This window comes from Pygocentrus nattereri, chromosome 20 (assembly GCF_015220715.1).
Source record: "Pygocentrus nattereri isolate fPygNat1 chromosome 20, fPygNat1.pri, whole genome shotgun sequence".
Lineage (NCBI taxonomy): Eukaryota > Metazoa > Chordata > Actinopteri > Characiformes > Serrasalmidae > Pygocentrus > Pygocentrus nattereri.
Genome location: NC_051230.1, coordinates 230973 through 258963, shown reverse-complemented (window position 1 = coordinate 258963; position 27991 = coordinate 230973). Strand labels below are relative to the sequence as shown.

At 39.4% G+C, this 27991-nt stretch overlaps 1 protein-coding gene across 1 annotated transcript; it reads left to right on the top strand.

Annotated features, from left to right (window-relative positions):
- Positions 1–263: 263 nt before the first annotated feature.
- Positions 264–27529, top strand: coq5 (coenzyme Q5, methyltransferase). The gene is made up of 7 exons (XM_037531353.1): positions 264–499; positions 1942–2091; positions 3359–3580; positions 21775–21881; positions 23065–23153; positions 23667–23778; positions 26855–27529. The coding sequence occupies exons 1-7, from the start codon at positions 268–270 to the stop codon at positions 26954–26956; spliced, it is 1014 nt and encodes a 337-aa protein (XP_037387250.1). The 5' UTR covers positions 264–267; the 3' UTR covers positions 26957–27529.
- The last annotated feature ends 462 nt before the right edge of the window (positions 27530–27991 follow it).

Here is a 27991-nt window from a genome sequence, read left to right as displayed (position 1 = left end):
ACTGATTAAAAGCTTTTGAGAAACAGACATTTTATCTGTCTGTCCGTCCGTCTGTCTGTCTGAATTCTCTCTAGAAACGCCCACTAAAATAAAAGTCCTGGGACTAAAGCCAAATTTGGTCTTGAGCGGAAACACTGCGTCATATGAGATGCTCATCGAGTTGTCTATTTGAGTAAACAGCGCTAAAACGCAGATGCCGCGACAAAACTCGTACTTTGTAGTTCATTAGCGCGTCGCCGAACTACAAAAGCGGGTTGTCGCGGAAATATGACGTTAGGGCTTACACTCACCGCCAACATGGCGGCGTCCTTTAAGGAGCTCCCGAGGAGAATAGTACAGATCCGGAACCGAAGCGCGAGGTTCGGGCCGAGAAACCCGCTCGGAAACTCGACGTTCCGCACAGAAGTGTCAGCGTACCGGTGCTGCAGCGGAGCCGCGGCAGGCAGGAGCACGCACTTCGGGTTCGAGTCGGTTCCGGAGGGAGAGAAAGCAGAGAGAGGTGGGTCAGCACCGCCGGGCTGTAGCTGGAGTAGGGACGGGTTCTGCTCCATGAGCTGGGACCGTAACCCCGCCGGGCTGTAGCTGGAGTAGGGACGGGTTCTGCTCCATGAGCTGGGACCGTAACCCCGCCGGGCTGTAGCTGGAGTAGGGACGGGTTCTGCTCCATGAGCTGGGACCGTAACCCCGCCGGGCTGCAGCTGGAGTAGGGACGGGTTCTGCTCCATGAGCTGGGACCGTAACCCCGCCGGGCTGTAGCTGGAGTAGGGACGGGTTCTGCTCCATGAGCTGGGACCGTAACCCCGCCGGGCTGTAGCTGGAGTAGGGACGGGTTCTGCTCCATGAGCTGGGACCGTAACCCCGCCGGGCTGCAGCTGGAGTAGGGACGGGTTCTGCTCCATGAGCTGCGACCGTAACCCCGCCGGGCTGCAGCTGGAGTAGGGACGGGTTCTGCTCCATGAGCTGGGACCGTAACCCCGCCGGGCTGCAGCTGGAGTAGGGACGGGTTCTGCTCCATGAGCTGGGACCGTAACCCCGCCGGGCTGCAGCTGGAGTAGGGACGGGTTCTGCTCCATGAGCTGGGACCGTAACCCCGCCGGGCTGCAGCTGGAGTAGGGACGGGTTCTGCTCCATGAGCTGGGACCGTAACCCCGCCGGGCTGTAGCTGGAGTAGGGACGGGTTCTGCTCCATGAGCTGCGACCGTAACCCCGCCGGGCTGTAGCTGGAGTAGGGACGGGTTCTGCTCCATGAGCTGGGACCGTAACCCCGCCGGGCTGTAGCTGGAGTAGGGACGGGTTCTGCTCCATGAGCTGGGACCTTAACCCCGCCGGGCTGTAGCTGGAGTAGGGACGGGTTCTGCTCAATGAGCTGCGACCGTAACCCCGCCGGGCTGTAGGTGGAGTAGGGACGGGTTCTGCTCAATGAGCTGCGACCGTAACCCTGCTGGGCTGTAGGTGGAGTAGGGGTTCTGTAGGTTCTGTAATGAAGTCCTTTAGAACCCTGGATTCCCCTAACAAATTATGTTAAAGACTGAAGGGCTTTTCCTCACAGATCTGAGGTTTCACACGGTATTCCTGCCTGTTTGTTTGTGTGTGTGTGTCTCTGTGTGTGTGTGTGTCTCTGTGTGTGTGTGTGTCTCTGTGTGTGTGTGTCTCTGTGTGTGTGTGTGTGTGTGTCTCTGTGTGTGTGTGTCTCTGTGTGTGTGTGTCTCTGTCTGTGTGTGTCTCTGTGTCTGTGTGTGTCTCTGTGTGTGTGTCTTTGTCTCTGTGTGTCTTTGTCTCTGTGTGTCTTTGTCTGTGTGTCTCTGTCTCTGTGTGTCTCTGTCTCTGTGTGTGTGTCTCTGTGTGTCTCTGTGTGTCTCTGTCTCTGTGTGTCTCTGTGTGTCTCTGTCTCTGTGTGTGTGTGTTTGTGTGTGTGTGTGTGTGTGTGTGTGCGCGTGTCAGTGTACAAGGTGTTTGAAAGCGTGGCTCAGAAATACGATGTGATGAACGATGCAATGAGTCTCGGGATCCACCGGCTGTGGAAGGACTCGCTGCTTCGCCTCATGAACCCTCAGCCTGGATTAAAACTGCTGGACACAGCTGGAGGCACAGGTAACCATGGTAACGGCAGCATCTGCCAGTAACCACAGCAATGCCGGCATTCAGCGTCCACTGCTCACGGCTGATGCTTTTAGTCTTTTATAATAAAGAGTAATAGAAGCTGTAATATTACGTATGCAGTTAACAATATTACCTGCTATTAATGTTATTAATGTCATTTCTTGGGTTAATCTAGGGGTGCACAAACTTTATGGAATGAGGGGTGGAGGGGGGATTACAGTATTATTCATAAAATTCTGTATTAATAATGTTCTTAATGTCATACTTTAAACATATTTTAGTCTTGTTTAATGAAGATGAATAGAAGGTCCAATATCACAATTAATTGAAATATTCATTATTATTGTCATTTATGTCAGGAGTGCACAACGCTTTGGGGAGGGGCGCAAAAAGACGGAGAAAAACATTTAAAAAGAGTCTGTGGTATTTGTGGTAGTGTGTGTGTGTGTGTGTGTGTGTGTGTGTATTGGGATAGGCTCCAGCACCCCCTGCGACCCTGACGGAGAAGCGGATGGATGGATGGATGGATGGATGGATGGATGGATATATATATATATATATATATATATATATATATATATATATATATATATATATATATATATATATATATATATATAAAATTAGAGTTACATGATTCCTTATGTACTAATTATTAATATTATTAGTGTTAAATTTTATGTAATAAAGACACTGTACAGTGTACATGGACTCATTCAGCACAGGTCCACAAGATCAAATCCACCGCGTTACTGACCTGCACTCTTCCATATGTAGGTTTTTCACCCCTTGTTCCTTCTATTGACTTCCATAGTATCCGCTGCGCAGCTATCCTGCTTTTCCTTCGGGAAAGGCACATTTCTGGTTCGTTAATAAAGGTGTCAGCATGATTATTATGTTATTAAACATATCCTCATTAATGTCGTATTGCGGCCATGTCAGGGGTCTCCTGGGGGCAGGAAGTGACTCTCTGGTGGTCCAAATCAAACGGCCAAAGAGTTTAAGTTTAAGTGGGAGAAGTTGCTGTACATATTGATCGGGTTCCGTTCCGTTCTGATCCTAAACTATTGGCTCAACTGATCTTCCTCTGAGGTTCTAGTTCTGCTGTTGTATCTGAGTCATGTACTTTAGTCTGTGTATTGTTCTAGATAAATGAACTAGCACTATATCTAGCACTGCCACTGGACACAGAACTCTCTCTGAATAAACAGAGCAGATTGGGCAAAAGAACCGTATGAAATGTTTGGTTCTGTTTTAGGTGACATATCGTTCCGGTTCCTGGAGTACACGCGCTCCGTCAGAGAGGGACAGCTGCGGCACAGAGCGCGAGCCAATCAGACGCCTTCCTGGCAGGAAATCGCCGCTGGCTATGGCTCTGAGGGTGAGGAGCCTGCTGAGTCCAGGGCTGTGGTGTGTGATATCAATAAGGAAATGCTGAAGGTGGGAAAAGAGCGAGCGGAGACAGCTGGAATCACCACAGGTACAGTCAGAGATCCAGTCAGTTTAATCCAGTATGAATCTGCAGTGTGTAGTTTTACAGTCTGACTGTAATAATTGTGGAGTGATTTTAATCCAGTATGAATCTGCAGTGTGTAGTTTTACAGTCTGACTGTAATAATTGTGGAGTGATTTTAATCCAGTATGAATCTGCAGTGTGTAGATTTACAGTCTGACTGTAATAATTGTGGAGTGATTTTAATCCAGTATGAATCTGCAGTGTGTAGTTTTACAGTCTGACGGTAATAATTGTGGAGTGATTTTAATCCAGTATGAATCTGCAGTGTGTAGTTTTACAGTCTGACTGTAATAATTGTGGAGTGATTTTAATCCAGTATGAATCTGCAGTGTGTAGTTTTACAGTCTGACGGTAATAATTGTGGAGAGATTTTAATCCAGTATGAATCTGCAGTGTGTAGTTTTACAGTCTGACGGTAATAATTGTGGAGTGGTTTTAATCCAGTATGAATCTGCAGTGTGTAGTTTTACAGTCTGACTGTAATAATTGTGGAGTGGTTTTAATCCAGTATGAATCTGCAGTGTGTAGTTTTACAGTCTGACTGTAATAATTGTGGAGAGATTTTAATCCAGTATGAATCTGCAGTGTGTAGTTTTACAGTCTGACTGTAATAATTGTGGAGAGATTTTAATCCAGTAAGAATCTGCAGTGTGTGTAGTTTTACAGTCTGACTGTAATAATTGTGGAGTGATTTTAATCCAGTATGAATCTGCAGTGTGTAGTTTTACAGTCTGACTAATAATTGTGGAGTGATTTTAATCCAGTATGAATCTGCAGTGTGTAGTTTTACAGTCTGACTGTAATAATTGTGGAGTGATTTTAATCCAGTATGAATCTGCAGTGTGTAGTTTTACAGTCTGACTGTAATAATTGTGGAGTGATTTTAATCCAGTATGAATCTGCAGTGTGTAGATTTACAGTCTGACTGTAATAATTGTGGAGTGATTTTAATCCAGTATGAATCTGCAGTGTGTAGTTTTACAGTCTGACGGTAATAATTGTGGAGTGATTTTAATCCAGTATGAATCTGCAGTGTGTAGTTTTACAGTCTGACGGTAATAATTGTGGAGTGATTTTAATCCAGTATGAATCTGCAGTGTGTAGTTTTACAGTCTGACGGTAATAATTGTGGAGTGATTTTAATCCAGTATGAATCTGCAGTGTGTAGTTTTACAGTCTGACGGTAATAATTGTGGAGAGATTTTAATCCAGTATGAATCTGCAGTGTGTAGTTTTACAGTCTGACTGTAATAATTGTGGAGTGGTTTTAATCCAGTATGAATCTGCAGTGTGTAGTTTTACAGTCTGACTGTAATAATTGTGGAGTGGTTTTAATCCAGTATGAATCTGCAGTGTGTAGTTTTACAGTCTGACTGTAATAATTGTGGAGAGATTTTAATCCAGTATGAATCTGCAGTGTGTAGTTTTACAGTCTGACTGTAATAATTGTGGAGAGATTTTAATCCAGTAAGAATCTGCAGTGTGTGTAGTTTTACAGTCTGACTGTAATAATTGTGGAGTGATTTTAATCCAGTATGAATCTGCAGTGTGTAGTTTTACAGTCTGACTAATAATTGTGGAGTGATTTTAATCCAGTATGAATCTGCAGTGTGTAGTTTTACAGTCTGACTGTAATAATTGTGGAGTGATTTTAATCCAGTATGAATCTGCAGTGTGTAGTTTTACAGTCTGACTGTAATAATTGTGGAGTGATTGTAATCCAGTATGAATCTGCAGTGTGTGTAGTTTTACAGTCTGACGGTAATAATTGTGGCTTGATTTTAATCCAGTGTGAATCTGCAGTGTGTAGTTTTACAGTCTGATGGTAATAATTGTGGAGTGATTTTAATCCAGTATGAATCTGCAGTGTGTAGTTTTACAGTCTGACTGTAATAATTGTGGAGTGATTTTAATCCAGTATGAATCTGCAGTGTGTAGTTTTACAGTCTGACGGTAATAATTGTGGAGCGATTTTAATCCAGTATGAATCTGCAGTGTGTAGTTTTAGTCTGACGGTAATAATTGTGGAGCGATTTTAATCCAGTATGAATCTGCAGTGTGTAGTTTTACAGTCTGACTGTAATAATTGTGGAGTGGTTTTAATCCAGTATGAATCTGCAGTGTGTAGTTTTACAGTCTGACTGTAATAATTGTGGAGTGATTTTAATCCAGTATGAATCTGCAGCGTGTAGTTTTACAGTCTGACGGTAATAATTGTGGAGTGATTTTAATCCAGTATGAATCTGCAGCGTGTAGTTTTACAGTCTGACTGTAATAATTGTGGAGCGATTTTAATCCAGTATGAATCTGCAGTGTGTAGTTTTAGTCTGACTGTAATAATTGTGGAGTGATTTTAATCCAGTATGAATCTGCAGTGTGTAGTTTTACAGTCTGACGGTAATAATTGTGGAGCGATTTTAATCCAGTATGAATCTGCAGTGTGTAGTTTTACAGTCTGACGGTAATAATTGTGGAGTGGTTTTAATCCAGTATGAATCTGCAGTGTGTAGTTTTACAGTCTGACTGTAATAATTGTGGAGCGATTTTAATCCAGTATGAATCTGCAGTGTGTAGTTTTACAGTCTGACTGTAATAATTGTGGAGAGATTTTAATCCAGTAAGAATCTGCAGTGTGTGTAGTTTTACAGTCTGACTGTAATAATTGTGGAGTGATTTTAATCCAGTATGAATCTGCAGTGTGTAGTTTTACAGTCTGACTGTAATAATTGTGGAGTGGTTTTAATCCAGTATGAATCTGCAGTGTGTAGTTTTACAGTCTGACTGTAATAATTGTGGAGTGATTTTAATCCAGTATGAATCTGCAGCGTGTAGTTTTACAGTCTGACGGTAATAATTGTGGAGTGATTTTAATCCAGTATGAATCTGCAGTGTGTAGTTTTACAGTCTGACTGTAATAATTGTGGAGCGATTTTAATCCAGTATGAATCTGCAGTGTGTAGTTTTAGTCTGACTGTAATAATTGTGGAGTGATTTTAATCCAGTATGAATCTGCAGTGTGTAGTTTTACAGTCTGACGGTAATAATTGTGGAGCGATTTTAATCCAGTATGAATCTGCAGTGTGTAGTTTTACAGTCTGACTGTAATAATTGTGGAGTGGTTTTAATCCAGTATGAATCTGCAGTGTGTAGTTTTACAGTCTGACTGTAATAATTGTGGAGAGATTTTAATCCAGTAAGAATCTGCAGTGTGTGTAGTTTTACAGTCTGACTGTAATAATTGTGGAGTGATTTTAATCCAGTATGAATCTGCAGTGTGTAGTTTTACAGTCTGACTAATAATTGTGGAGTGATTTTAATCCAGTATGAATCTGCAGTGTGTAGTTTTACAGTCTGACTGTAATAATTGTGGAGTGATTGTAATCCAGTATGAATCTGCAGTGTGTAGTTTTACAGTCTGACTGTAATAATTGTGGAGTGATTGTAATCCAGTATGAATCTGCAGTGTGTGTAGTTTTACAGTCTGACGGTAATAATTGTGGCTTGATTTTAATCCAGTGTGAATCTGCAGTGTGTAGTTTTACAGTCTGACGGTAATAATTGTGGAGTGATTTTAATCCAGTATGAATCTGCAGCGTGTAGTTTTACAGTCTGACGGTAATAATTGTGGAGCGATTTTAATCCAGTATGAATCTGCAGTGTGTAGTTTTACAGTCTGACTGTAATAATTGTGGAGCGATTTTAATCCAGTATGAATCTGCAGTGTGTAGTTTTAGTCTGACTGTAATAATTGTGGAGCGATTTTAATCCAGTATGAATCTGCAGTGTGTAGTTTTACAGTCTGACGGTAATAATTGTGGAGCGATTTTAATCCAGTATGAATCTGCAGTGTGTAGTTTTACAGTCTGACTGTAATAATTGTGGAGTGATTTTAATCCAGTATGAATCTGCAGTGTGTAGTTTTACAGTCTGACTGTAATAATTGTGAGTGGTTTTAATCCAGTATGAATCTGCAGTGTGTAGTTTTACAGTCTGACTGTAATAATTGTGGAGTGATTTTAATCCAGTATGAATCTGCAGCGTGTAGTTTTACAGTCTGACGGTAATAATTGTGGAGTGATTTTAATCCAGTATGAATCTGCAGTGTGTAGTTTTACAGTCTGACTGTAATAATTGTGGAGCGATTTTAATCCAGTATGAATCTGCAGTGTGTAGTTTTAGTCTGACTGTAATAATTGTGGAGTGATTTTAATCCAGTATGAATCTGCAGTGTGTAGTTTTACAGTCTGACGGTAATAATTGTGGAGCGATTTTAATCCAGTATGAATCTGCAGTGTGTAGTTTTACAGTCTGACTGTAATAATTGTGGAGTGGTTTTAATCCAGTATGAATCTGCAGTGTGTAGTTTTACAGTCTGACTGTAATAATTGTGGAGAGATTTTAATCCAGTAAGAATCTGCAGTGTGTGTAGTTTTACAGTCTGACTGTAATAATTGTGGAGTGATTTTAATCCAGTAAGAATCTGCAGTGTGTGTAGTTTTACAGTCTGACTGTAATAATTGTGGAGTGATTTTAATCCAGTATGAATCTGCAGTGTGTAGTTTTACAGTCTGACTAATAATTGTGGAGTGATTTTAATCTAGTATGAATCTGCAGTGTGTAGTTTTACAGTCTGACTGTAATAATTGTGGAGTGATTTTAATCCAGTATGAATCTGCAGTGTGTAGTTTTACAGTCTGACTGTAATAATTGTGGAGTGATTGTAATCCAGTATGAATCTGCAGTGTGTGTAGTTTTACAGTCTGACGGTAATAATTGTGGCTTGATTTTAATCCAGTGTGAATCTGCAGTGTGTAGTTTTACAGTCTGATGGTAATAATTGTGGAGTGATTTTAATCCAGTATGAATCTGCAGTGTGTAGTTTTACAGTCTGACGGTAATAATTGTGGAGCGATTTTAATCCAGTATGAATCTGCAGTGTGTAGTTTTAGTCTGATGGTAATAATTGTGGAGCGATTTTAATCCAGTATGAATCTGCAGTGTGTAGTTTTACAGTCTGACTGTAATAATTGTGGAGTGGTTTTAATCCAGTATGAATCTGCAGTGTGTAGTTTTACAGTCTGACTGTAATAATTGTGGAGTGATTTTAATCCAGTATGAATCTGCAGCGTGTAGTTTTACAGTCTGACGGTAATAATTGTGGAGCGATTTTAATCCAGTATGAATCTGCAGTGTGTAGTTTTACAGTCTGACTGTAATAATTGTGGAGCGATTTTAATCCAGTATGAATCTGCAGTGTGTAGTTTTAGTCTGACTGTAATAATTGTGGAGCGATTTTAATCCAGTATGAATCTGCAGTGTGTAGTTTTACAGTCTGACGGTAATAATTGTGGAGCGATTTTAATCCAGTATGAATCTGCAGTGTGTAGTTTTACAGTCTGACTGTAATAATTGTGGATTGATTTTAATCCAGTATGAATCTGCAGCGTGTAGTTTTACAGTCTGACGGTAATAATTGTGGAGTGATTTTAATCCAGTATGAATCTGCAGCGTGTAGTTTTACAGTCTGACGGTAATAATTGTGGAGCGATTTTAATCCAGTATGAATCTGCAGTGTGTAGTTTTAGTCTGACTGTAATAATTGTGGAGTGATTTTAATCCAGTATGAATCTGCAGTGTGTAGTTTTACAGTCTGACGGTAATAATTGTGGAGCGATTTTAATCCAGTATGAATCTGCAGTGTGTAGTTTTACAGTCTGACTGTAATAATTGTGGAGTGGTTTTAATCCAGTATGAATCTGCAGTGTGTAGTTTTACAGTCTGACTGTAATAATTGTGGAGAGATTTTAATCCAGTATGAATCTGCAGTGTGTAGTTTTACAGTCTGACTGTAATAATTGTGGAGAGATTTTAATCCAGTAAGAATCTGCAGTGTGTGTAGTTTTACAGTCTGACTGTAATAATTGTGGAGTGATTTTAATCCAGTATGAATCTGCAGTGTGTAGTTTTACAGTCTGACTGTAATAATTGTGGAGTGATTTTAATCCAGTATGAATCTGCAGCGTGTAGTTTTACAGTCTGACGGTAATAATTGTGGAGTGATTTTAATCCAGTATGAATCTGCAGCGTGTAGTTTTACAGTCTGACGGTAATAATTGTGGAGTGATTTTAATCCAGTATGAATCTGCAGTGTGTAGTTTTACAGTCTGACTGTAATAATTGTGGAGCGATTTTAATCCAGTATGAATCTGCAGTGTGTAGTTTTAGTCTGACTGTAATAATTGTGGAGTGATTTTAATCCAGTATGAATCTGCAGTGTGTAGTTTTACAGTCTGACGGTAATAATTGTGGAGCGATTTTAATCCAGTATGAATCTGCAGTGTGTAGTTTTACAGTCTGACTGTAATAATTGTGGAGTGGTTTTAATCCAGTATGAATCTGCAGTGTGTAGTTTTACAGTCTGACTGTAATAATTGTGGAGAGATTTTAATCCAGTAAGAATCTGCAGTGTGTGTAGTTTTACAGTCTGACTGTAATAATTGTGGAGTGATTTTAATCCAGTATGAATCTGCAGTGTGTAGTTTTACAGTCTGACTAATAATTGTGGAGTGATTTTAATCCAGTATGAATCTGCAGTGTGTAGTTTTACAGTCTGACTGTAATAATTGTGGAGTGATTTTAATCCAGTATGAATCTGCAGTGTGTAGTTTTACAGTCTGACTGTAATAATTGTGGAGTGATTGTAATCCAGTATGAATCTGCAGTGTGTGTAGTTTTACAGTCTGACGGTAATAATTGTGGCTTGATTTTAATCCAGTGTGAATCTGCAGTGTGTAGTTTTACAGTCTGATGGTAATAATTGTGGAGTGATTTTAATCCAGTATGAATCTGCAGTGTGTAGTTTTACAGTCTGACGGTAATAATTGTGGAGCGATTTTAATCCAGTATGAATCTGCAGTGTGTAGTTTTAGTCTGATGGTAATAATTGTGGAGCGATTTTAATCCAGTATGAATCTGCAGTGTGTAGTTTTACAGTCTGACTGTAATAATTGTGGAGTGGTTTTAATCCAGTATGAATCTGCAGTGTGTAGTTTTACAGTCTGACTGTAATAATTGTGGAGTGATTTTAATCCAGTATGAATCTGCAGCGTGTAGTTTTACAGTCTGACGGTAATAATTGTGGAGTGATTTTAATCCAGTATGAATCTGCAGTGTGTAGTTTTACAGTCTGACTGTAATAATTGTGGAGCGATTTTAATCCAGTATGAATCTGCAGTGTGTAGTTTTAGTCTGACTGTAATAATTGTGGAGCGATTTTAATCCAGTATGAATCTGCAGTGTGTAGTTTTACAGTCTGACGGTAATAATTGTGGAGCGATTTTAATCCAGTATGAATCTGCAGCGTGTAGTTTTACAGTCTGACTGTAATAATTGTGGAGTGATTTTAATCCAGTATGAATCTGCAGTGTGTAGTTTTACAGTCTGACTGTAATAATTGTGGAGTGATTTTAATCCAGTATGAATCTGCAGCGTGTAGTTTTACAGTCTGACTGTAATAATTGTGGAGTGATTTTAATCCAGTATGAATCTGCAGCGTGTAGTTTTACAGTCTGACTGTAATAATTGTGGAGTGATTTTAATCCAGTATGAATCTGCAGTGTGTAGTTTTACAGTCTGACTGTAATAATTGTGGAGTGATTTTAATCCAGTATGAATCTGCAGCGTGTAGTTTTACAGTCTGACTGTAATAATTGTGGAGTGATTTTAATCCAGTATGAATCTGCAGTGTGTAGTTTTACAGTCTGTCTGTAATAATTGTGGAGTGATTTTAATCCAGTATGAATCTGCAGCGTGTAGTTTTACAGTCTGACTGTAATAATTGTGGAGTGATTTTAATCCAGTATGAATCTGCAGCGTGTAGTTTTACAGTCTGACTGTAATAATTGTGGAGTGATTTTAATCCAGTATGAATCTGCAGCGTGTAGTTTTACAGTCTGACTGTAATAATTGTGGAGTGATTTTAATCCAGTATGAATCTGCAGTGTGTAGTTTTACAGTCTGACTGTAATAATTGTGGAGCGACTTTAATCCAGTATGAATCTGCAGTGTGTAGTTTTACAGTCTGACTGTAATAATTGTGGAGCGACTTTAATCCAGTATGAATCTGCAGCGTGTAGTTTTACAGTCTGACTGTAATAATTGTGGAGCGATTTTAATCCAGTATGAATCTGCAGCGTGTAGTTTTACAGTCTGACTGTAATAATTGTGGAGCGATTTTAATCCAGTATGAATCTGCAGCGTGTAGTTTTACAGTCTGACTGTAATAATTGTGGAGCGATTTTAATCCAGTATGAATCTGCAGCGTGTAGTTTTACAGTCTGACTGTAATAATTGTGGAGCGATTTTAATCCAGTATGAATCTGCAGCGTGTAGTTTTACAGTCTGACTGTAATAATTGTGGAGCGATTTTAATCCAGTATGAATCTGCAGCGTGTAGTTTTACAGTCTGACTGTAATAATTGTGGAGCGACTTTAATCCAGTATGAATCTGCAGTGTGTAGTTTTACAGTCTGGCTGTAATAATTGTGGAGCGATTTTAATCCAGTATGAATCTGCAGCGTGTAGTTTTACAGTCTGACTGTAATAATTGTGGAGCGATTTTAATCCAGTATGAATCTGCAGCGTGTAGTTTTACAGTCTGACTGTAATAATTGTGGAGCGATTTTAATCCAGTATGAATCTGCAGCGTGTAGTTTTACAGTCTGACTGTAATAATTGTGGAGCGATTTTAATCCAGTATGAATCTGCAGTGTGTAGTTTTACAGTCTGACTGTAATAATTGTGGAGTGATTTTAATCCAGTATGAATCTGCAGTGTGTAGATTTACAGTCTGACTGTAATAATTGTGGAGTGATTTTAATCCAGTATGAATCTGCAGTGTGTAGATTTACAGTCTGACTGTAATAATTGTGGAGCGATTTTAATCCAGTATGAATCTGCAGTGTGTTGTTTTACAGTCTGACTGTAATAATTGTGGAGCGATTTTAATCCAGTATGAATCTGCAGTGTGTAGTTTTACAGTCTGACTGTAATAATTGTGGAGCGATTTTAATCCAGTATGAATCTGCAGCGTGTAGTTTTACAGTCTGACTGTAATAATTGTGGAGCGATTTTAATCCAGTATGAATCTGCACCGTGTAGTTTTACAGTCTGACTGTAATAATTGTGGAGCGATTTTAATCCAGTATGAATCTGCACCGTGTAGTTTTACAGTCTGACTGTAATAATTGTGGAGCGATTTTAATCCAGTATGAATCTGCACCGTGTAGTTTTACAGTCTGACTGTAATAATTGTGGAGTGATTTTAATCCAGTATGAATCTGCACCGTGTAGTTTTACAGTCTGACTGTAATAATTGTGGAGTGATTTTAATCCAGTATGAATCTGCAGCGTGTAGTTTTACAGTCTGACTGTAATAATTGTGGAGCGACTTTAATCCAGTATGAATCTGCAGTGTGTAGTTTTACAGTCTGACTGTAATAATTGTGGAGCGACTTTAATCCAGTATGAATCTGCAGCGTGTAGTTTTACAGTCTGACTGTAATAATTGTGGAGCGATTTTAATCCAGTATGAATCTGCAGCGTGTAGTTTTACAGTCTGACTGTAATAATTGTGGAGCGATTTTAATCCAGTATGAATCTGCAGCGTGTAGTTTTACAGTCTGACTGTAATAATTGTGGAGCGATTTTAATCCAGTATGAATCTGCAGCGTGTAGTTTTACAGTCTGACTGTAATAATTGTGGAGCGATTTTAATCCAGTATGAATCTGCAGCGTGTAGTTTTACAGTCTGACTGTAATAATTGTGGAGCGATTTTAATCCAGTATGAATCTGCAGTGTGTAGTTTTACAGTCTGACTGTAATAATTGTGGAGCGATTTTAATCCAGTATGAATCTGCAGTGTGTAGTTTTACAGTCTGACTGTAATAATTGTGGAGCGATTTTAATCCAGTATGAATCTGCAGTGTGTAGTTTTACAGTCTGACTGTAATAATTGTGGAGCGACTTTAATCCAGTATGAATCTGCAGTGTGTAGTTTTACAGTCTGACTGTAATAATTGTGGAGCGATTTTAATCCAGTATGAATCTGCAGTGTGTAGTTTTACAGTCTGACTGTAATAATTGTGGAGCGATTTTAATCCAGTATGAATCTGCAGCGTGTAGTTTTACAGTCTGACTGTAATAATTGTGGAGCGATTTTAATCCAGTATGAATCTGCAGCGTGTAGTTTTACAGTCTGACTGTAATAATTGTGGAGTGATTTTAATCCAGTATGAATCTGCAGTGTGTAGATTTACAGTCTGACTGTAATAATTGTGGAGTGATTTTAATCCAGTATGAATCTGCAGTGTGTAGATTTACAGTCTGACTGTGAATCTGCAGTGTGTAGATTTACAGTCTGACTGTAATAATTGTGGAGTGATTTTAATCCAGTATGAATCTGCAGTGTGTAGATTTACAGTCTGACTGTAATAATTGTGGAGCGATTTTAATCCAGTATGAATCTGCAGTGTGTAGTTTTACAGTCTGACTGTAATAATTGTGGAGCGATTTTAATCCAGTATGAATCTGCAGCGTGTAGTTTTACAGTCTGACTGTAATAATTGTGGAGCGATTTTAATCCAGTATGAATCTGCAGCGTGTAGTTTTACAGTCTGACTGTAATAATTGTGGAGCGATTTTAATCCAGTATGAATCTGCAGCGTGTAGTTTTACAGTCTGACTGTAATAATTGTGGAGTGATTTTAATCCAGTATGAATCTGCAGTGTGTAGTTTTACAGTCTGACTGTAATAATTGTGGAGCGATTTAATCCAGTATGAATCTGCAGCGTGTAGTTTTACAGTCTGACTGTAATAATTGTGGAGCGATTTTAATCCAGTATGAATCTGCAGCGTGTAGTTTTACAGTCTGACTGTAATAATTGTGGAGCGATTTTAATCCAGTATGAATCTGCAGCGTGTAGTTTTACAGTCTGACTGTAATAATTGTGGAGCGATTTTAATCCAGTATGAATCTGCAGCGTGTAGTTTTACAGTCTGACTGTAATAATTGTGGAGCGATTTTAATCCAGTATGAATCTGCAGTGTGTAGTTTTACAGTCTGACTGTAATAATTGTGGAGCGATTTTAATCCAGTATGAATCTGCAGCGTGTAGTTTTACAGTCTGACTGTAATAATTGTGGAGCGACTTTAATCCAGTATGAATCTGCAGCGTGTAGTTTTACAGTCTGACTGTAATAATTGTGGAGCGACTTTAATCCAGTATGAATCTGCAGCGTGTAGTTTTACAGTCTGACTGTAATAATTGTGGAGCGACTTTAATCCAGTATGAATCTGCAGCGTGTAGTTTACAGTCTGACTGTAATAATTGTGGAGCGACTTTAATCCAGTATGAATCTGCAGCGTGTAGTTTTACAGTCTGACTGTAATAATTGTGGAGCGACTTTAATCCAGTATGAATCTGCAGCGTGTAGTTTTACAGTCTGACTGTAATAATTGTGGAGCGATTTTAATCCAGTATGAATCTGCAGCGTGTAGTTTTACAGTCTGACTGTAATAATTGTGGAGCGATTTTAATCCAGTATGAATCTGCAGCGTGTAGTTTTACAGTCTGACTGTAATAATTGTGGAGCGATTTTAATCCAGTATGAATCTGCAGCGTGTAGATTTACAGTCTGACTGTAATAATTGTGGAGCGATTTTAATCCAGTATGAATCTGCAGTGTGTAGATTTACAGTCTGACTGTAATAATTGTGGAGCGATTTTAATCCAGTATGAATCTGCAGCGTGTAGTTTTACAGTCTGACTGTAATAATTGTGGAGTGATTTTAATCCAGTATGAATCTGCAGTGTGTAGTTTTACAGTCTGATTGTAATAATTGTGGAGCGACTTTAATCCAGTATGAATCTGCAGTGTGTAGTTTTACAGTCTGACTGTAATAATTGTGGAGCGACTTTAATCCAGTATGAATCTGCAGCGTGTAGTTTTACAGTCTGACTGTAATAATTGTGGAGCGATTTTAATCCAGTATGAATCTGCAGCGTGTAGTTTTACAGTCTGACTGTAATAATTGTGGAGCGATTTTAATCCAGTATGAATCTGCAGCGTGTAGTTTTACAGTCTGACTGTAATAATTGTGGAGCGATTTTAATCCAGTATGAATCTGCAGCGTGTAGTTTTACAGTCTGACTGTAATAATTGTGGAGCGATTTTAATCCAGTATGAATCTGCAGCGTGTAGTTTTACAGTCTGACTGTAATAATTGTGGAGCGATTTTAATCCAGTATGAATCTGCAGCGTGTAGTTTTACAGTCTGACTGTAATAATTGTGGAGCGACTTTAATCCAGTATGAATCTGCAGTGTGTAGTTTTACAGTCTGGCTGTAATAATTGTGGAGCGATTTTAATCCAGTATGAATCTGCAGCGTGTAGTTTTACAGTCTGACTGTAATAATTGTGGAGCGATTTTAATCCAGTATGAATCTGCAGCGTGTAGTTTTACAGTCTGACTGTAATAATTGTGGAGCGATTTTAATCCAGTATGAATCTGCAGCGTGTAGTTTTACAGTCTGACTGTAATAATTGTGGAGCGATTTTAATCCAGTATGAATCTGCAGCGTGTAGTTTTACAGTCTGACTGTAATAATTGTGGAGCGATTTTAATCCAGTATGAATCTGCAGTGTGTAGTTTTACAGTCTGACTGTAATAATTGTGGAGTGATTTTAATCCAGTATGAATCTGCAGTGTGTAGATTTACAGTCTGACTGTAATAATTGTGGAGTGATTTTAATCCAGTATGAATCTGCAGTGTGTAGATTTACAGTCTGACTGTAATAATTGTGGAGCGATTTTAATCCAGTATGAATCTGCAGTGTGTTGTTTTACAGTCTGACTGTAATAATTGTGGAGCGATTTTAATCCAGTATGAATCTGCAGCGTGTAGTTTTACAGTCTGACTGTAATAATTGTGGAGCGATTTTAATCCAGTATGAATCTGCACCGTGTAGTTTTACAGTCTGACTGTAATAATTGTGGAGCGATTTTAATCCAGTATGAATCTGCACCGTGTAGTTTTACAGTCTGACTGTAATAATTGTGGAGCGATTTTAATCCAGTATGAATCTGCACCGTGTAGTTTTACAGTCTGACTGTAATAATTGTGGAGCGATTTTAATCCAGTATGAATCTGCACCGTGTAGTTTTACAGTCTGACTGTAATAATTGTGGAGTGATTTTAATCCAGTATGAATCTGCAGCGTGTAGTTTTACAGTCTGACTGTAATAATTGTGGAGTGATTTTAATCCAGTATGAATCTGCAGCGTGTAGTTTTACAGTCTGACTGTAATAATTGTGGAGCGACTTTAATCCAGTATGAATCTGCAGTGTGTAGTTTTACAGTCTGACTGTAATAATTGTGGAGCGACTTTAATCCAGTATGAATCTGCAGCGTGTAGTTTTACAGTCTGACTGTAATAATTGTGGAGCGATTTTAATCCAGTATGAATCTGCAGCGTGTAGTTTTACAGTCTGACTGTAATAATTGTGGAGCGATTTTAATCCAGTATGAATCTGCAGCGTGTAGTTTTACAGTCTGACTGTAATAATTGTGGAGCGATTTTAATCCAGTATGAATCTGCAGCGTGTAGTTTTACAGTCTGACTGTAATAATTGTGGAGCGATTTTAATCCAGTATGAATCTGCAGCGTGTAGTTTTACAGTCTGACTGTAATAATTGTGGAGCGATTTTAATCCAGTATGAATCTGCAGTGTGTAGTTTTACAGTCTGACTGTAATAATTGTGGAGCGATTTTAATCCAGTATGAATCTGCAGTGTGTAGTTTTACAGTCTGACTGTAATAATTGTGGAGCGACTTTAATCCAGTATGAATCTGCAGTGTGTAGTTTTACAGTCTGACTGTAATAATTGTGGAGCGATTTTAATCCAGTATGAATCTGCAGTGTGTAGTTTTACAGTCTGACTGTAATAATTGTGGAGCGATTTTAATCCAGTATGAATCTGCAGCGTGTAGTTTTACAGTCTGACTGTAATAATTGTGGAGCGATTTTAATCCAGTATGAATCTGCAGCGTGTAGTTTTACAGTCTGACTGTAATAATTGTGGAGTGATTTTAATCCAGTATGAATCTGCAGTGTGTAGATTTACAGTCTGACTGTAATAATTGTGGAGTGATTTTAATCCAGTATGAATCTGCAGTGTGTAGATTTACAGTCTGACTGTAATAATTGTGGAGTGATTTTAATCCAGTATGAATCTGCAGTGTGTAGATTTACAGTCTGACTGTAATAATTGTGGAGCGATTTTAATCCAGTATGAATCTGCAGTGTGTAGTTTTACAGTCTGACTAATAATTGTGGAGCGATTTTAATCCAGTATGAATCTGCAGCGTGTAGTTTTACAGTCTGACTGTAATAATTGTGGAGCGATTTTAATCCAGTATGAATCTGCAGCGTGTAGTTTTACAGTCTGACTGTAATAATTGTGGAGCGATTTTAATCCAGTATGAATCTGCAGCGTGTAGTTTTACAGTCTGACTGTAATAATTGTGGAGCGATTTTAATCCAGTATGAATTTGCAGCGTGTAGTTTTACAGTCTGACTGTAATAATTGTGGAGTGATTTTAATCCAGTATGAATCTGCAGTGTGTAGTTTTACAGTCTGACTGTAATAATTGTGGAGCGACTTTAATCCAGTATGAATCTGCAGTGTGTAGTTTTACAGTCTGACTGTAATAATTGTGGAGCGATTTTAATCCAGTATGAATCTGCAGCGTGTAGTTTTACAGTCTGACTGTAATAATTGTGGAGCGATTTTAATCCAGTATGAATCTGCAGCGTGTAGTTTTACAGTCTGACTGTAATAATTGTGGAGCGATTTTAATCCAGTATGAATCTGCAGCGTGTAGTTTTACAGTCTGACTGTAATAATTGTGGAGCGATTTTAATCCAGTATGAATCTGCAGCGTGTAGTTTTACAGTCTGACTGTAATAATTGTGGAGCGATTTTAATCCAGTATGAATCTGCAGCGTGTAGTTTTACAGTCTGACTGTAATAATTGTGGAGCGATTTTAATCCAGTATGAATCTGCAGCGTGTAGTTTTACAGTCTGACTGTAATAATTGTGGAGCGACTTTAATCCAGTATGAATCTGCAGCGTGTAGTTTTACAGTCTGACTGTAATAATTGTGGAGCGACTTTAATCCAGTATGAATCTGCAGCGTGTAGTTTTACAGTCTGACTGTAATAATTGTGGAGCGACTTTAATCCAGTATGAATCTGCAGCGTGTAGTTTTACAGTCTGACTGTAATAATTGTGGAGCGATTTTAATCCAGTATGAATCTGCAGCGTGTAGTTTTACAGTCTGACTGTAATAATTGTGGAGCGACTTTAATCCAGTATGAATCTGCAGCGTGTAGTTTTACAGTCTGACTGTAATAATTGTGGAGCGATTTTAATCCAGTATGAATCTGCAGCGTGTAGTTTTACAGTCTGACTGTAATAATTGTGGAGCGATTTTAATCCAGTATGAATCTGCAGCGTGTAGTTTTACAGTCTGACTGTAATAATTGTGGAGCGATTTTAATCCAGTATGAATCTGCAGCGTGTAGATTTACAGTCTGACTGTAATAATTGTGGAGCGATTTTAATCCAGTATGAATCTGCAGTGTGTAGATTTACAGTCTGACTGTAATAATTGTGGAGCGATTTTAATCCAGTATGAATCTGCAGTGTGTAGTTTTACAGTCTGACTGTAATAATTGTGGAGCGATTTTAATCCAGTATGAATCTGCAGTGTGTTGTTTTACAGTCTGACTGTAATAATTGTGGAGCGATTTTAATCCAGTATGAATCTGCAGCGTGTTGTTTTACAGTCTGACTGTAATAATTGTGGAGCGATTTTAATCCAGTATGAATCTGCAGCGTGTAGTTTTAGAGTCTGACTGTAATAATTGTGGAGCGATTTTAATCCAGTATGAATCTGCAGCGTGTAGTTTTACAGTCTGACTGTAATAATTGTGGAGCGATTTTAATCCAGTATGAATCTGCAGCGTGTAGTTTTACAGTCTGACTGTAATAATTGTGGAGTGATTTTAATCCAGTATGAATCTGCAGCGTGTAGTTTTACAGTCTGACTGTAATAATTGTGGAGCGACTTTAATCCAGTATGAATCTGCAGCGTGTAGTTTTACAGTCTGACTGTAATAATTGTGGAGTGATTTTAATCCAGTATGAATCTGCAGCGTGTAGTTTTACAGTCTGACTGTAATAATTGTGGAGCGACTTTAATCCAGTATGAATCTGCAGCGTGTAGTTTTACAGTCTGACTGTAATAATTGTGGAGCGACTTTAATCCAGTATGAATCTGCAGCGTGTAGTTTTACAGTCTGACTGTAATAATTGTGGAGCGACTTTAATCCAGTATGAATCTGCAGCGTGTAGTTTTACAGTCTGACTGTAATAATTGTGGAGCGACTTTAATCCAGTATGAATCTGCAGCGTGTAGTTTTACAGTCTGACTGTAATAATTGTGGAGCGATTTTAATCCAGTATGAATCTGCAGCGTGTAGTTTTACAGTCTGACTGTAATAATTGTGGAGCGATTTTAATCCAGTATGAATCTGCAGCGTGTAGTTTTACAGTCTGACTGTAATAATTGTGGAGCGATTTTAATCCAGTATGAATCTGCAGCGTGTAGTTTTACAGTCTGACTGTAATAATTGTGGAGCGATTTTAATCCAGTATGAATCTGCAGCGTGTAGTTTTACAGTCTGACTGTAATAATTGTGGAGCGACTTTAATCCAGTATGAATCTGCAGCGTGTAGTTTTACAGTCTGACTGTAATAATTGTGGAGCGACTTTAATCCAGTATGAATCTGCAGCGTGTAGTTTTACAGTCTGACTGTAATAATTGTGGAGCGATTTTAATCCAGTATGAATCTGCAGCGTGTAGTTTTACAGTCTGACTGTAATAATTGTGGAGCGATTTTAATCCAGTATGAATCTGCAGCGTGTAGTTTTACAGTCTGACTGTAATAATTGTGGAGCGATTTTAATCCAGTATGAATCTGCAGCGTGTAGTTTTACAGTCTGACTGTAATAATTGTGGAGCGATTTTAATCCAGTATGAATCTGCAGCGTGTTGTTTTACAGTCTGACTGTAATAATTGTGGAGCGATTTTAATCCAGTATGAATCTGCAGCGTGTTGTTTTACAGTCTGACTGTAATAATTGTGGAGCGATTTTAATCCAGTATGAATCTGCAGCGTGTAGTTTTACAGTCTGACTGTAATAATTGTGGAGTGATTTTAATCCAGTATGAATCTGCAGCGTGTAGTTTTACAGTCTGACTGTAATAATTGTGGAGTGATTTTAATCCAGTATGAATCTGCAGCGTGTAGTTTTACAGTCTGACTGTAATAATTGTGGAGTGATTTTAATCCAGTATGAATCTGCAGCGTGTAGTTTTACAGTCTGACTGTAATAATTGTGGAGTGATTTTAATCCAGTATGAATCTGCAGCGTGTAGTTTTACAGTCTGACGGTAATAATTGTGGAGTGATTTTAATCCAGTATGAATCTGCAGCGTGTAGTTTTACAGTCTGACGGTAATAATTGTGGAGTGATTTTAATCCAGTATGAATCTGCAGCGTGTAGTTTTACAGTCTGACGGTAATAATTGTGGAGTGATTTTAATCCAGTATGAATCTGCAGCGTGTAGTTTTACAGTCTTATTTTTATTTGTCCATTCATCATTCTGCTCCTTTTTCTTTGTTTATAGTTTAGTGAATCTTTTGTTTTAAGCACAGGGGATCAAACGGTGCTCTCTTTCATGATTTATGTGAAGATACCGTCACGTCGTGTTTTGTAAAGTCTCTACTGTTCTCCGAATATAAAAAGCAGCTTTGGAATTATTTTTGTTAAAAATCGGAGATATGAGGTTTTGACACGATCACCATGAAATGTGTTCGTCTTCTTTATTTCACCTTCATGAAAGACGGAAACCGACGTGAGGTAGTGAGAATTTATAGAAGCTGATGTTCGGCGCTGACCTCTGCAGAGCTGTGTCGCCGCTGGAGTGCTGACCTGGTCACTGTGTTTATTGTGTGTGCAGGTTTGTCGTGGGTGGTCGGGGACGCAGAGGAGCTCCCGTTCAACGACGATCAGTTTGACGTTTACACCATCGCGTTCGGCATCCGCAACGTCACTCACATCGAGCAGGTAGAGACGCACGTCATAGCTCAGCGGAGTAACGGCGCTGGTCAGTCACGGCTTTTAATTCTGAATTTTTTGGCTGTTCTGTAATGAACGCTGTAGTGCAGTGATGCCCTTTCTGACCCCGTTTACGCCTGGTCATTTCAAGCGTCCTGAGTATCAGGATTATATCTGGATGAGGCTGCATAAAAGTGCAAGTGATAACGCTGCCGAGACGCATTTAAACACAGATATAATAAATAATATATAATAAATACAGATCTGATCTGAGATGTGATAGAGCAGCATAAACGCATCCGAATCTCCCCCACAGTGCAGCCAAACTCCTCCCAGTACATCCAAATCTGACCCGATCGTAATCCATGGCGGTGATTCCAGACGTGATCCCATCACCAACACATGGGTGCTGTAAACACTCACTGTCTCACCTTCAGTCATATGCTTTACTCTGGGTGTCCTCAAGTCTTTGTGCACCCCCAGCTGCACTGTTCTGTTAGCTCATAAGTGCTAAATACATAGTTGTGTGCAAAAGTTTGTGCACCCTGGTCAATTTCCATGTATGTGTTGATTTTCTGAGCGAATAAGTCACTCATGCTCTACAGACTCACTGCTGCATGTTTTAATACCATTTATTTGCTGAGTTTAACACACTGGGGTAAAAAACATGAAGCGTACAATATAAACTGTCATGTCTTTTGCACAGGCTTTTCATCCAGTGGCTTAAAGAGTAAATGAACAGCTGTTTATTAAAGACTGAGCAGGGCATCGTCCTGTTTCACTCAGTTATGAGGTTCTGTGTTTTTGTTTGAAGCTGCTTTTCACACCGAACACGGTTTGCACTCCGCTGACCGCCCAGTGCTTGCTGGTTGGGCGTGAAAGTGGGCGGTGCTCTCTGATAAAACTAGACTTTCAGGTAGTGACTGGAACTACCAGACACGCCTACTGCTCTCCTATTGGCTGCGCCAAGACTCACCCGAAGTGTGGTGCACAAAATGTGTCTTTTCCACACGTCCCATGAAAACGGTCAGTGTGAAGGCAGTGCGAGTGCTGTGATGAGCAGTGAGAGCAGTGAGAGCCTGCTGTCGTTGAACTCGGAGTCAGAGAAGATAAACGGACTCCAGTTCCGTTGTATGTGTTGAGTGTTGCGGGAGGTGCGGAGGGTCAGCGCTGATCAGCTCTGTGTGTTCAGGCTCTGCAGGAAGCTCTGCGAGTTCTGAAGCCTGGCGGACGCTTCATGTGTCTGGAGTTCAGTAAAGTGTCCAACCCGCTGCTGTCCAGGTAGGAGAACCGTCAGATACATCAGAACCACATCAGTGAGAACCCAGAACCTGTTTACACTCAGAGTTAAAATGCCCTCCGGGTCTGGATCAAACTTCCTCTCTTTAGTCTTAAGTTACGATCTTTTTGGTCAAGATGAGATTTTTCACAGATTGATATTATAGGATCAAATCTGATCCTAATATAGGAATCTTATCTGATCTTACAGCCTCTTATCTCCAGTTAGGAAATCTTAACCTATATAGAGATGTGTGTGTGTGTGTGTGTGTGTGTGTGTGTGTAGATAGATAGATATAAACTATATATTTGAGTATCAGATACTGAATTTGAAATTTTGTATATCAGCCGATATTGATGCTAACACCTAGAGTGTCAGGTCATGCTAATTTTGATGCTCGCTGCATTTCAGTTTGAGATGATGATGATGATGATGATGATGTTGCTGGTGGTGATCGTGATGATGTTGGTGGTAGTGGTGATGATGGTGGTGATGATCCGGTTGTTGTTTTGCAGACTGTATGATGCGTACAGTTTCCAGATGATTCCAGTTTTAGGGGAGGTGATCGCTGGAGACTGGAAATCGTATCAGTACCTGGTGGAGAGCATCCGCAGGTTTCCTGACCAGGTAATGCGTCTCGCGTCTGTAGACTCGTATAAGTTCCGTAAATTCCGGTCGTGTGTTTATTTTTCTGAAAGTTTCTTTTACAACAGCCTCGTGCTCATCTGACAGATGTTTATCATTAACTTTAATCTGTAATCTGTTAGTTTGATCTGGTCTCGTGTTTTGAATGTTTCTGTTGTTTTCAGACATAATCATTGGGCGCTTTGTTAGCCTGCACTGCTAATTTATAAGTTTTATCAGATACAGAGAAAAACGTGGAAATTAAATGTCTTTAATCAGGCCACAGTTATTAATACATTTAATGTGTATTAAGCCCATTGTTGGACTAATAGATTAATAAATGCTCTCCGCCTCTTTAACTCTGAGCTTCAGTAAAACTCTCCTCCTCTTTAACTCTGAGCTTCACTAAAACTCTCCTCCTCTTTAACTCTGAGCTTCAGTAAAACTCTCCTCCTCTTTAACTCTGAGCTTCAGTCAAACTCTCCTCCTCTTTAACTCTGAGCTTCAGTCAAACTCTCCTCCTCTTTAACTCTGAGCTTCAGTCAAACTCTCCTCCTCTTTAACTCTGAGCTTCACTAAAACTCTCCTCCTCTTTAACTCTGAGCTTCACTAAAACTCTCCTCCTCTTTAACTCTGAGCTTCAGTCAAACTCTCCGTCTCTTTAACTCTGAGCTTCAGTAAAACTCTCCTCCTCTTTAACTCTGAGCTTCAGTAAAACTCTCCTCCTCTTTAACTCTGAGCTTCAGTAAAACTCTCCTCCTCTTTAACTCTGAGCTTCACTAAAACTCTCCTCCTCTTTAACTCTGAGCTTCAGTAAAACTCTCCTCCTCTTTAACTCTGAGCTTCAGTCAAACTCTCCTCCTCTTTAACCCTGAGCTTCAGTAAAACTCTCCTCCTCTTTAACTCTGAGCTTCAGTAAAACTCTCCTCCTCTTTAACTCTGAGCTTCACTAAAACTCTCCTCCTCTTTAACTCTGAGCTTCACTAAAACTCTCCTCCTCTTTAACTCTGAGCTTCACTAAAACTCTCCTCCTCTTTAACTCTGAGCTTCACTAAAACTCTCCTCCTCTTTAACTCTGAGCTTCACTAAAACTCTTCTCCTCTTTAACTCTGAGCTTCACTAAAACTCTTCTCCTCTTTAACTCTGAGCTTCACTATAACTCTCCTCCTCTTTAACTCTGAGCTTCACTAAAACTCTCCTCCTCTTTAACTCTGAGCTTCACTAAAACTCTCCTCCTCTTTAACTCTGAGCTTCACTAAAACTCTCCTCCTCTTTAACTCTGAGCTTCACTAAAACTCTCCTCCTCTTTAACTCTGAGCTTCACTAAAACTCTCCTCCTCTTTAACTCTGAGCTTCACTAAAACTCTCCTCCTCTTTAACTCTGAGCTTCACTAAAACTCTCCTCCTCTTTAACTCTGAGCTTCACTAAAACTCTCCTCCTCTTTAACTCTGAGCTTCACTAAAACTCTCCGTCTCTTTAACTCTGAGCTTCAGTAAAACTCTCCTCCTCTTTAACTCTGAGCTTCAGTAAAACTCTCCTCCTCTTTAACTCTGAGCTTCAGTAAAACTCTCCTCCTCTTTAACTCTGAGCTTCAGTCAAACTCTCCTCCTCTTTAACTCTGAGCTTCAGTCAAACTCTCCTCCTCTTTAACTCTGAGCTTCAGTCAAACTCTCTCAGAGTTAAAGAGACGGAGAGTTTGACTGAAGCTCAGAGTTTTCAGGTGTTTATTAAAAGTGAGCTCTGAGCTTGACTGTCTAATAAAAGCTGAACTGAGCTCCACCATTTGTTATTCTATTTCTAAAGTCTTTCCATGTTTTCTGTGTTTTACTGAAGGTGTTCAGAAGGTCAGAATCAGATCTAAGATCATAAACAGAGACGCATTCAGGAGTTTTGTCATTTAGAACTTTGAATACCAGCAGCAGATCTTTGCACAGACTGTCTGGACCTTTCAGAGAGAGTTTAGTGTGTAAAAGGGTTGATATGAGCTCTCTGTGTTGACTGCTGCGTTCTGTACGGGTTCTAGAGGATGGACTCTCTTCTCCAGTAAGGAGAACATTACAGTGATCAACTCTGCTGAACAAACGCAGCTACAAGTTTCTCTGCATTGCTCTGAGAGAGAAAAGGCTGAAATTTTGTGATTTTCTCATGATTAAAAGCTGCTTTAGTGACTGTGTTTACACGCAGATTAAACAGAGCTCAAGATCACAGCCAGGCTTCTATGGCAGGTTTGGTTGATGAAGATAAAGAATCAAGTATCTCATAAAGAGTTTCAGTTGCGATGCTCAGTATTTCAGGTTGTTAATGTTTTAGTTGTAAGAAATTTTGTGAGTAATATGAATAAAAATATATAAATTTGCATAGCTATGTTAATGAGTTATACATTTCCTAATAATGTACATTGTAATGCACAATAATGTAAACATGCTGATTTAAATTTACAGTTCTGTATCATCTCTAAATTAAAACACACATCTTCAATGTTGGATAATATAGTTAAATGGTTTGCACATATTATTGTTATGAGCACATGTATATTGTTAATTTTACTGAAAACATCACAGGAGCTTCTCTTACCCTAATATGTTGCAGTATGTTGTAATGTTGTATGACAGTACTTCTAGTGAATCTTTAAATAGTACAGTAGAATCATATTGTGGCTGACTATAGTGATACTGTATCGTGTAGCCGCTCCCACCGTTAGTGGTGGTGCATCGATTTATCCTCAGATTTCTCTGTTTATCCTCTTTTATTGATGTTGACTTAGTGCTGCCTTTTATTGATGATTGCACATTGCAAAGCACCCAGTAACCAACTGAGATCCTATAGTAACCACCTAGCAACTCCATATTAACCATCCGAGATACCACATCCAAGCAATACCATATCAACCACCTAGCTACACCATGTCAACCACCTGAGATACTATAGTAACCACTAAGCAACACTTAAGATACCATAGTAGCTGCTTTTCAACAGTCTAGCAACCATATGGAAGCTGCTCCAAGCTGCACTTTGCATTTTCGTCAGGAAGCACAAATGAAGTTCCTCATTAATTGTCATTTTTGTCGTTTTCCTCAGGAGACATTTAAGGAGATGATAGAGGAAGCTGGTTTCTTCCGGGTCCAATATGTCAATTTGACAGGAGGAGTCGTCGCCATCCATTCAGGGTTCAAACTGTGAGTTTTTCACCAGGAGACCCTCACTCAGAGCCAGAGACCATCCCACAGACAGTCCTGCATACTGACCTGCAGAGTGTACAAACGCACCATGGGCAGGACACGCACTGACCAGCAGAGGGCTGCAGAGATGGAGACATGAGAGACGTTCAGATAAAACCGTCTGAAGCAGCGCAGAAATCTTCGAAATCATACTTTACAGAAATGTGCTTTCTTCTCATGGAGTAGAGCGGTTTTAAAGGGAGGGGATAACGAGCGACCGCTGTGCTCTAGTTTGTGTTGCTGGTGTGTTGTTAGATTATTTGAGGTTTTATAAATTCACACTGAAGTTTGTTTATCACGGGTGTAAGAGTTTTTTTCAGCCTTTAAAAGTGGAGCTATGTTTCTACAGCGGTTTCGGATTGGCTGATAAAGTTTTACTTCCACAGAAATTAAACAATCTTCTGAGTATTAAAATTTTCTGTGGCTGCTCTGATTTATTTTTTTATTTAGTACATTATTTTTCTGCTCCAACTTCATAGTTTGATTCTGGAGATGAAAATAAATTCATCCTGTGTGTCAGGATTTGTTAAAGTTCTGTTGTTTTTCCTCTTTTGCTTGATTTGTTGTCTTATTTCACATTTGTTTTGGCACCCATTCCCCCAAAATGTAAAAGTGCACGCCAATAAACCTTTTAGTTCTGGCACCCTGACAAAAAGTTGAGCATGTCAGAATTGATATTTTCCAGCCCTAGGGTGATGTTTCATAGAAAACGTTCCTTGAAGTTAACCAATAAGAAGACAAAGCACCGTCTGGTGCAGAGATGTAAACTGAGGACACTGAGTTACAAATTCAAGGTGGAAACACAGGAAATGTTCTCTGCGCTGAGGCAGCAGAACCCCTGCCTCTCTAACACTTCCGCAAGGGAAAATAAATGTATACTTTCGGGAGTCTGGGAAGTTCTGGATATAATAAATTTGATGTAGCAGAAAAAAATATTTTCTAAAACATTACAAAACATACACACTGTAGAACAATTTTTAACTGATTTGAATGTTTT

Bases quoted from the DNA above. Each gene is read 5' to 3' on its own strand.
- coq5 (XM_037531353.1), top strand. From the start codon at position 268: ATGACGTTAGGGCTTACACTCACCGCCAACATGGCGGCGTCCTTTAAG. The intron at 23,154-23,666 runs GTAGGAGAACCG...GTTGTTTTGCAG, and splicing joins TCCAACCCGCTGCTGTCCAG to ACTGTATGATGCGTACAGTT. The intron at 23,779-26,854 runs GTAATGCGTCTC...CGTTTTCCTCAG, and splicing joins TCCGCAGGTTTCCTGACCAG to GAGACATTTAAGGAGATGAT.